Source organism: Carassius gibelio, chromosome B23 (assembly GCF_023724105.1).
Source record: "Carassius gibelio isolate Cgi1373 ecotype wild population from Czech Republic chromosome B23, carGib1.2-hapl.c, whole genome shotgun sequence".
Taxonomy (NCBI): Eukaryota; Metazoa; Chordata; class Actinopteri; order Cypriniformes; family Cyprinidae; genus Carassius; species Carassius gibelio.
The window spans coordinates 26,485,995-26,496,663 of record NC_068418.1 but is presented as its reverse complement, the minus strand read 5'-3'; the positions used below and the strand labels follow the sequence as shown (position 1 = coordinate 26,496,663).

At 35.4% G+C, this 10,669-nt stretch overlaps 1 protein-coding gene across 3 annotated transcripts in view; it reads left to right on the top strand.

Moving 5' to 3' along the window:
• The first annotated feature begins 3,168 nt into the window (after positions 1–3,168).
• Positions 3,169–10,669, top strand: part of si:ch73-290k24.6 (uncharacterized) — an 8,505-nt gene continuing 1,004 nt past the window's right edge. The window contains exons 1-5 of one of the 3 annotated variants that reach the window (XM_052594929.1): positions 3,169–3,343; positions 3,780–3,821; positions 5,109–5,336; positions 7,002–7,163; positions 9,114–10,669. The exon at positions 9,114–10,669 is cut by the window's right edge and continues 1,004 nt beyond it. In XM_052594929.1, the coding sequence (XP_052450889.1) occupies positions 5,192–5,336; positions 7,002–7,163; positions 9,114–10,177 (1,371 nt within the window). In that variant the 5' untranslated portion in view covers positions 3,169–3,343; positions 3,780–3,821; positions 5,109–5,191 and the 3' untranslated portion in view covers positions 10,178–10,669. Of the gene's footprint in view, positions 3,432–3,779; positions 3,822–5,108; positions 5,337–7,001; positions 7,164–9,113 lie in introns of all 3 variants that reach the window. The other 2 variants (XM_052594927.1, XM_052594928.1) reach the window with 2 other exon arrangements.

Genomic DNA, 10,669 nt, shown 5'->3' with positions numbered 1-10,669 from the left:
ATTTTGTTGATATCATATATTTTTACAATAAAACTTACGACAAACATGTCCTCTAACATCCTCAGTTGTTGGATAAACCCAGCTGCAACGAACACATTTTTACATTATTTTCCTTGAAGACATTGTGCGAGTTCACTTTAATACCGCATGCTTTATATACATGTTGCTGCTGATTGGACTGCAGTTCTGACACACCCACCAAACAAGAGGAAACGCATCTCAAACCCCGTTGCACACCGGTGCACGCCGTTTCCAGGAAACATGACGTTCAACACGGAAACCGTAGCAAAATGTTGCGCACCGTTTTGATCTTGAACATGCCCCTGGTCTAGACAAACTTTCACAAAACAACTGATCTTTGTTCAATTCTTTGTTCATAATACTCAAGCTTGTGATATAATATATATTGAAACAACGTACTCGTTATTTTATAAGCTATCAGATTTTAGACATTAAATGTTATCTTTTTGAGATATGGACGTTATTGAATACTGTCATCCTGTTCTGAAATAAATTCAATATTGAGAAATGAATCCGCTCTATACAGCAGATGGCCAATAGTATGTTCCTGCACAACTGGAGGCTGCAGATTCAGGACCGCAGTTCTAGGACCCTAGTTTTTCCTGACAGTGCCATCTACCGTAATAATATGACATATTTTCAGTTGTTTCACACTTTTTTGTTATGTATATAATTCCACATGTGTTAATTCATAGTTTTGATGCCTTCAGTGTGAATCTACAATTTTCATAGTCATGAAAATAAAGAAAACTCTTTGAATGAGAACAAAACTTTTGGTCTGTACTGTATATATATATATATATATATATATATATATATATATATATATATATATATATGTCATATTTGCGACAACATCACAACAGCACCAAAGTGAACCCCTTGTCCATCAGTTGCTGCATGGATAGAATGGCTGTAGGCTTCAACTCTAGAGAAAGAGAGAGCGAGAGACAGAGAGAGATAAATAAGAAACATTTGTTTAACATATTCTACTGGAATATATATATATATGAAAAGTGAAAGTCCTTGCAGCATGTGGTGCATCTCTTCAATTCGGGCAGGGATTTCCCTTTTTGATTGTTATATGTATCTTGGAAAAGTGAGAGTGTACTTGTTAGAATATTTTGAGATCATGAATATATCCCTAGTGCCTTTTTTAATCATCTGTCCTACAATGAGCCTAATCGAATCCATAAAATCACTTCATATTGGCCATGCAGAACATGACAGAAACTAACACATGATAGCAATGTATAACTGTATGTGGAGTAGACCTGCAGATTAGGCCAAATTGTAACAAGCTATTAAAATTGCCAAATGCCTCATTTATCATTGCAACACAATGCCAAAACAACAGGCTAACACATACTGCAACTAGGCAGTCAGTGCAGTTTAATTATGAAATATATTTTATACATAAATATGGTAAAACAATGACTATTAAGCCAGTATTCACTCTAATACATTAAGCTGCAGGTAAATCTTACAAACCTTACATCAACCATGCTCTTGTCATCTGATAAGTTTAATTAATGTGCAGGCTAGATTCACTTATACTACTTCGTCATTAAAACGCAACAAGGATTTATGAAATCATAGCCACGAATTAACGTCGTAGTAATTTATAAAACTAGGTAACAAATTATTAATTTGGTGGGAATTAATTATTAATTCATAGGTAGCAGTTCTCACTATGTAAATTTTGCACCGTTTAAACGTTATAAAATAAAACTTAATTAAATATCGCTACTCACCGTCTGACTGCTGTCCACGTCGTCCATCTTTAATTAGTGTTGATCCAGTACAGTAGGTGGCGCTGTCACAAAAATACTAGGGTCCTAAAGCTGCGGTCCCAGAATTGCGGTCCTGAAACTGCAGCCTCCGGTTGTGCAGTAATACCCTTCTCCAGATGGCACTCATTTCACACGGAAACAACAACCATATTTTCAATAAGTGCAGCTTTTAGACTCACCTGCATGAACTCACAAACAAATGATATGTATCGTTTTCCTTGAGTTTTTAACTCACTTTTGAACTTATAAATTTGTGAGACAAAAAAGCGCGCCTTTTTTCTTCCTCACAGAATAAAAAGGGGGCGCACGGCGGAACTCCGCCCCAACGGTCTTTTTGAACTCGATTAAAAAGATAATAAATATAAACAACAAAGCATTTTAATATTAATCATGAAAAAAAATACTTTAAACACTTACTAATAAAACACCTTGGAGATATTTTCTAAAATATTTTTGTCAAATAGGCCTAGGTTATGAAAATTAACCATGGTTTTACTACAAATAAAACCAAAAAACCATGGTTAATATAGTTAAACCATGGTAACCACAAATTAACCATGGTTTTGCTAAATTAACCATAGTTTTACCATGGTATTTGTAGTAAATCTGTGGTTATGCAAATGGTAGTAAACACGCCAAAAAACCATGGGTTACTACAGTTTTACTATAATAAAACCATGGTTATTTTTCGTAAGGGATATCCACAAAAATGAAAAATGATAAATATTTACGTACATACGTACATATGGAGAGAAGAAGATATAATTAATAAACAATAGGCTACCCAAGATGTATAGTCTAGTTATATCTTTATGATATAATTTCCCATGTTAGTAGCAATTGATTCATATATGGTATTATAAGCAATATAGGCTAGTATATTATAGCCTATAAGGTTTGTATATATGCTAGTTTTTATATATACAACTTTATTAAACAGGCTTTGTACAAAAATACGTGTGTATATTTTATGCTACTTTTCTAAATACATATCTATCTTTTATATTTCGTTATAATATAAACATGCACTGACGTGTTTTTAGAATAAATATAGGATACCACATCAGATATCGTATATATGTATCTATATCAGCCTACGTTTGCAAATTGCATCACAGCAATTATGATATAGCAATTATGATTATAATATAGCTATGTAAAACTTTTATATGGATACGTTTTATAAACAATATTATATTTCCATACAATAAACTAAACCGTCTGATGCTTTCTGTGGTTGTTGAACGATCTGCGGTCTCATCCTCTTCAGCTGTTGCTAGGAGAAACGCTCGTCTGCTCTGATTGGCCCGCTTACTCCCCCCTCCAGCCAATCAGCGTAGGATCCGATAAACGTTCCTGGCGTTATGTCTGCATCCTCGCTCCGTCTGTTGTAAGGATGTGATGATGTATTTGAGTTTAACACATAGGTAAGCAGCTAAGCGTTTACCGTGCTCTTCGGTTGTTTTCGGTGAGATCTCGTGCGTGATGCGGTGGCTGAAGCTGGCGGACATGGCGGACGGAGAGAGACGGTCGGTGCAGAATCCGAAGAAATGAGCGAATCAGAACGCACAGAGACTTCATTACAGGCCGTTCGCTACATATAATAATAATAACACGGTCGGTGCATTTATATCATCGATGCAACTGTGTGATTATTATTACCGCGGGTGCATAAAGCATCACTAAACTGAAGCTTAACACTGGAATGCATGAAGCTGTGTCTAATGCATCCGCTTGGGCCTGTTTAATCGTTTTCATAGACGGAAACATTTGTTGCTTTAATGTTCGAAGTTTGATTGCATGCACTGGTTTAATGCAGAATGCAAGTCTAATAACAGCTTTCACATATTACACATATTACACGTAATGTGTCGCATCAAATGTTTTAAAAGCCTATTTGCGTTGATAAGATCGTAGCTGAGGATAAAATGATGTTAATTAATTTGTCTTTGTTGTCGTTTGTAGATGATCCTGACAGCATATATGGACACCTGTGTCCTTCACCAGGTAAAGGAACTAACAACAAGCCTAACACGCGTGTTAGATATTCACATGTTTGTGTTCTTATTACAAGTCCTGGTATAATGTCAGAAAGCAATTGCTAAGTAATTTAGTTTTGCACAACTATTTTCTTTGACTCTTGTAATTGAACATGTTTTTCACTGTACACTAAACTACCGTGTAATTTTAGTGTCATTGAGATACTGTTATTGTTTTTATGAATATTTGGAATTCATTTTTTCTCTTTATATTTTCCGTTTTCATTTCAATTTTAGTCAAAGTTGGAGTAATGTAGTTTGTAACAATTTCAATAATATCCTATTTATTTATGCATTAGTTATGCATCAGCTAACACTAATAACACATTGTTATTTATTCATCTTTAATGTTAGCTAATAAAAATGCAACTGTTTTCATTGTACAATTTAGATTTTATTAATGCATTAGTAAATGTTAAAATGAACATGCTTTAGAATTATTTTCATCTTTAGTTTGTTGACGTTGTGGTTGTATGTAGTACGTTAACAAATGGAATCTTATTTAAAGTATTACCATGTTATTGTGTTTTTTGTCCATTTTTAATGTTTATAGTTTTTTTATTCGTTATTTAGCATCAATTTAATCTATTATGAAAATGAGAAATATGACAAATGTTGCCTATAGATAAAAGAATGATAAAGAAAAAATGTTTTTTAAATATTTTATTTCAGTTAACCATTATTTTGGTTTAGTTTAGTTTTCTATAATAACTGTATTACACAATTATTTGTAACTGAAATCATGATATTTAATATATTATATTATATTATATTATATTAAACATTTTAGAACCTATTTTACCTCTGTAATGTAATGTTATTATTATTATCTTTTAATTAGTATATTAAAGTCCACATGAAATCAATATGGAATTTTTTGGCTTTTAGTATATGTTAGCCATAAGCTAGTTTGCTCCAAAACAATGACAAAATTAGTATTTAAAGATACAAACATTCAAAATGTACAGTCTCTCACTTTCTTCAATATGGATCAACTATTTTGATGACATCATCCTGCACAGCTTCTCTTCAAACTTTCTGTCCAATCAGATGCTCTCTATAATACGAAGCGTCCCGCTCCCTACACTATATATAGATGCAGCTTCACATCTGAAATGGGTCACTTGTTCACAGAATTAGTATTTTCTGTACGAAAAAGCTATGTCCCACATGGTGATATAAATTAAAAGGGGGCGGGACATATCAAGCAGTGAATCTTAAGTTGGTGTTTTCTGGTCTGCTCTGCTCCTGAAAGGCTCAAGCGGTGTGGCCATAGCAGCAGTTCTGGAGGAAGAGGAGCAGCGAGTGTTTCGGTGGCGCCACGCCCTGCTGCAGGGCATGGAGTACCACAGTTCAGGGACAGTGCCTCTCCTGGGAAGCCCTCGCTACTGTCCTGGCACCAACAGCGCTAGCGGCTACCTCTGTCAGACCGGACACTGCTGTCAGGAGACGGGCTGCTGCACCTACTACTACGAGCTGTGGTGTGAGTCCAGCAGTTCCCTCTGCAGCACACTACCAGTCTGAAGTAGCAATAGACAACAATACATTGTGTGGGTCACAATTATAGGTTTTGTATGCCGAAATCATTAAGATATTAAGTAAAGATCATGTTCCATGAAGATATTTTGTAAATTTCCCACCGTAAATATATCAAAACGTAATTTCGGATTAGTAATATGCATTGCTAAGAACTTAGTTTTAACAACTTTAAAGATGATTTTCTCAACATTTCGATTTTTTTGCTCCTTCGGATTCCAGATGTTTTTTTAAATAGTTGTTTCTCAGACAAATATTGTCCTTCGAACAAACCACACATCAATAGAGAGATCATTTATTCAGCTTCAGATGATGCATAAATTTCAATTTCACATATACACGATCTTATAACTAATATTACTTATAATATTTCTTAAAAACTCTAATAACGACATTTACTCACCCTCGTTCCAATGCTGTTTGACTTACTTTCTTCTTTTGAACTTTCCATCTTTGGGTGATAAGTTCATTTAGGATAAGGTAAAAATTCTGACTAATAGATATTATTATTATTATTAAATGATACTTAAATAATATAAAATTATACAGTAAATCAACAAGTTTTCTAAAAAGTTAAGTCGAAATATGCAAATTATGCATTATTTAATTGAATATACACTAGTTTGTATACCATAATAAATCTGAATATTGGATAAAACCAGGATCAAAATTCTTGTTTGATTTTGTTGACATCTTAGAGTTAAAGGTTTTTATAGAGGGGATTATAGATTTCTCTTTTTATCATTCCATAAATAAAAAAATTCAGAAAAAAATATATTTTCATCATGTTTTAGTAATAATATGTCGTATAAATCAGTGTGAATGGTGGATTAACAAACCCCTCAGTAAAAACCTTAAGAACTTTATTAGGAATAATACTGTAAAACTTTGTGTATGTAAATGATGCTGAAGTGGAGAAAAAAACTTTTTGATAAAATCGCACTTAACAATATGGGTTGTAATTGAAATCTATGCATAGATAAAGTCCAATAATAAATGACATATGAACAAACCCCTCAGTAAAAACCTTCAGAATATAGAGAGGAATAAAACTCTAAGTTTTGGTGTATGTAAGTGCTTCAGAAGAGGAGAAAAAACTCTTTAAAGAAATGTATTGGAATTGAAATTTCACAGATGAGAATAGATAAAGTGTGATAAAATAAACACTTAGATGTATATTTAGGATGTTTTCTTTCTACTAAAAAAGAAGTCATGCTATAGAAGCAAAATTGACCGAAATCCTAAAACTTTATTGAATGTGAATTGATCGACTGTCGTAGACCCGCCTACTCACCTGTCAATCACCCATTGTGCTCAACTGTTGGCTTAAGAGAAACCATCTGATTAAGTCAACTTCATTTATAAAGAACTTTCAAATGAAAATCAAAATTACAAACTTATTTAGTTTTATCAAACCGTTTGGATAAGTAAAGCCAAAAATACACTGTAGTCTACAGTAAACCTGCGTGAAATATCAGAGAATACCTTCGGTTAGTGTGGCGACAACATGCAATGACCAAGATCAAGCAAATCCTTTAAAACCGCTTGACTAAACGAATGCATTCTGCATTGATTCTGCATTGATTCTGTAAGCGATGTTTGTGTGTTCCAGGGTTCTGGCTGCTGTGGAGCGTGCTCATCTTGTTCAGCTGCTGTTGTGCGTATCGTCACCGTCAGGCGAAGCAGCGCGTTCAACAGCAGCAGAGACAGAGAGAGATCAACCTCATGGCTTACCACGGAGCCTGCAGTTACCCGTCCTCCATGTTTGACCTCAGTAAGAACACTTTTCACTCACTCTAACGCAATCACACTTACTAGAAAGCTCTTATTTGGTCAAATTTGCTGGCATGTCATGATATAGTAATTACTGATAAAATTCTTCAATTAAAAATCTAGTGAATGGTTTTATCTGTATTTGGAAAATCTCATACATATGTGAACTAGAGCACAAAAACAGTCTCAAGTCGCTTAAGTGTATTTTTAGCCAAGAAAACATTGTATGGGTCAAAATTATACATTTCTCTTTTATGGCAAAAATCATTAGGATATTAAAGACCAGTAAAGTAAAGATCATGTTCCATGAAGATATTTTGTAAATTGCCCACTGTAAATATATCAAAACTAAATTTTTTGCAATTAGCAATATGCATTGCTAACTTAATTTGGACAACTTTAAAGGCAATTATCTCACTATTTAGATTTTTCTTTCACCCTCATATTCCAGATTTTCAAATAGTTGTATCTCGGCCAAATATTGTCAATAAACCATACGGCAATGGAAAGCTTGTTTATTCAATTTAAACAATCTCAATTTAAAAAAATTTTTTTTTACCCTTTTGTGTTTTGTGGTTCAGGGTCATGTATTTAAAACATGACTTGTTGAGTACTAATTACTTTATCTTCATTACTTTACTTCACCTTCATATCTTCTTCATTTTCATGCTTTTCATCCACCTTGCTGGGTATTCAATACACAGTCATAGCATAGTGTAATACAATATTTGTGCTCAGATAGTAAAAATAAAAAGCTTTTAAGGTCTTATTTACAGTACTTGAATTATTTTAGGAGAAATTTTATCTGAAGCGATTTGCAATTGAGGTACATCACAAACAATAAATTATTTAAAAAATATTCATTAAACATTCAAGTACACAATACCACGTTTAGCAAAAAATACATATAAAGAAATGAGTAACCAAGATTCTTTTCTGAAGTGCACAAGAGAAAAATAAATAATATAAATGATTTAAGAAACAGAAGCTAGTTATATAAAACAAGTACCTTGGTTTTTACTAGGGATGCACTGATACCGATACTTTTATTTTTGGTACTTGCCGATACTGAGTACCAATACCGATATTTTTATTGCATTTGTAAATTTTTCAAATATTGGGTAGAGAAACCAAAAGAATATGTATAATGTTAGCTGGTTAACTTCTGTATTAAGTAGACACAAGTCTACTCTATGGTTCATCACCTGTAATTTAATAACATTAGAGCTACTCCATTGCAGCGACTTATTACTGTAATGACGCGCTGTAATAATGAAGGGAACCACTCGTTATAAATCTGTGACATTTTTCACAAATAGAAGTCGCTTTTTTTTTTCTTGCTGCGATTTATATTCCAAAAGCCACTCATATAATGCAGAAACTCTCAAGCAAGCAAAACAAGTGCAATGCGTGCATGTATTTGTACTGTTGCAGAATGAGAGGGACAGTAGTAACGTATTGCCGAGCTCATTACACACAAGCTGCCAGATTGCGTTAATACTGAATGTTTATTGCATAGATATCCTACAAAGACTACCTCAATCTCTAATAACTCCATTCTGCTGTCTGTTGTTCTGTTGTCTGTGTTTCTTTCTCTGAATATGGCACTTATCATATCCTGTGTGGTGTCGGCGTTTTGGTATCGGTGCATCCCTAGTTTTTACGGAGTACTTTTGTACATACCATCAAATTAAAACGTAAATTTGGGTATCAAATAATTACATCCTAAAAAATAATCAAAAGCCTTCATTAATCAATTTTAATGTTATTTAAAATGTTACATTTAAATAAATTTAAGCTCATTTTTAGTTAGCAGAATTTGTCTGAATTGTTTGAGAAATGCTAATTGAATCAGACTATTCAAGTACTGTCTTGCATACTGTAATTCACAATTTACAGACTAAATGAAAACAAACACGAAGTTACGTTAATCTTGAGTTCTCATTGGCAGGTTTCCTCGCCTCACTCAAACTGCCGTCCTATGAGGAAGTAGCAGCCCAACCTAGCACACCGCCCCCTCCCTACAGCTCCGTTGCCTACCCACGAGGCTCCGCCCACCCCGGCCCCAGTCACATGCTGTCATCACAGAGCTCTGACAACTACACCAGCTGCTCCTGCGACTCCTGCTGTCCGTCATCACCCTGTAGCTCCTCCCCTTCTTCGGCCCAACTCACAGATGAAACTGATACTAGCCACGCCTCCACGCCCTCCCTCAGTGAGCCTGGCCACACCCACTCAGCGGTCATGCACACTGAGTGTGTCCCAATACTGCCAATCAACGAAGGCGGCCAATCGCCAACACAAAGCACAGACGAAGTCATGGAGGCGGAGCTTCCAAGCTCCACCCCTCTGGATTGCAGTGGGAGCAACAAACCAGTAAAAAGCATCACTAGTAGCACAGATAACATTACTGAAAAAGTAGATGCATCTCAAAATATTAGTACTAACAATATCTGCGATGCAACCAGCGTTAATAACATTAACAGTCCAAATTCAACGAATATCACCAGCCTTTGTCATCCGACTCCACCATCCTCCCCATCACCTCTACAGCTCTTCTCCATGTCTGACCCGCTTGGTGTTTGCCCCAAGCAGCAGAATAATGCAGCTCAGAGGGAGGAGCCTGCACAGGCCCCGCCCCCTCAGTCTCCACCCAGACCCGCTCTCTTTTCTCCCAGCATCGAACCGGAGCGCCGCGATTCGGCCGTAAGCGATCTGGACGTAGACCAAACGCACTTCCAGCAGCGACGACTGACCGGTGACTCTGGCATTGAGGTCTGCCGCTGTCGCGTAGAACGTGAAGAGGAGGATGATGATGAAGAAGAAGAAGAAGGAAAAGAAGAAGGAGGAGGACACTTACCAGCAGAGTCGGCCAATGGAGCGGAAGACGCTCTTCATGATAGTCCTGACTGTTCGGCCAGAGCCATACCGGATGGGGGCGGGAAAAAGGCGTGGCCTGTTTCATATGTGGCTCCGCCCTCTGACACAGTCGTCATCGCAATGGAAACTGACTGAGAGTGATGTTAATAGTACGCAGATCTTGTTCCGAGAGAAACCCTGTACAGACTGATGTTAGAAGACACACATTCTAAGGGTCAAACACTACCAAAAGTGTGTAATTATTACAATTTTTTTAAGTTTTAGAAAAAAGTATCTTCAACTAACCAAGACTGCATTTATTTGATCAAAAATACAGTTAAAATGTGAAATATTATTACAATTTAAAACAGCTGTTTCTATGTGAATAAAGTATTTTTACTGTATGTTTAATCAAATAAATGCAGCCTTGGTGAGCAGAAGAGACTCTTTCAGAAACTGTGGCGCTGACACACAGATCACAAAACCAGACCAAACCTTTGATCTGACCAGTCATGAGGACATTAAAATAGAAAGAAAAATATATTTTCCATTAAAAAAAAAAACATTTTTATTTATTTTTGCATTGGAATGTAGAAGAATTTGATTTGGGGAAAACAAATCTACATTTTAATATGTAATGCATCATTT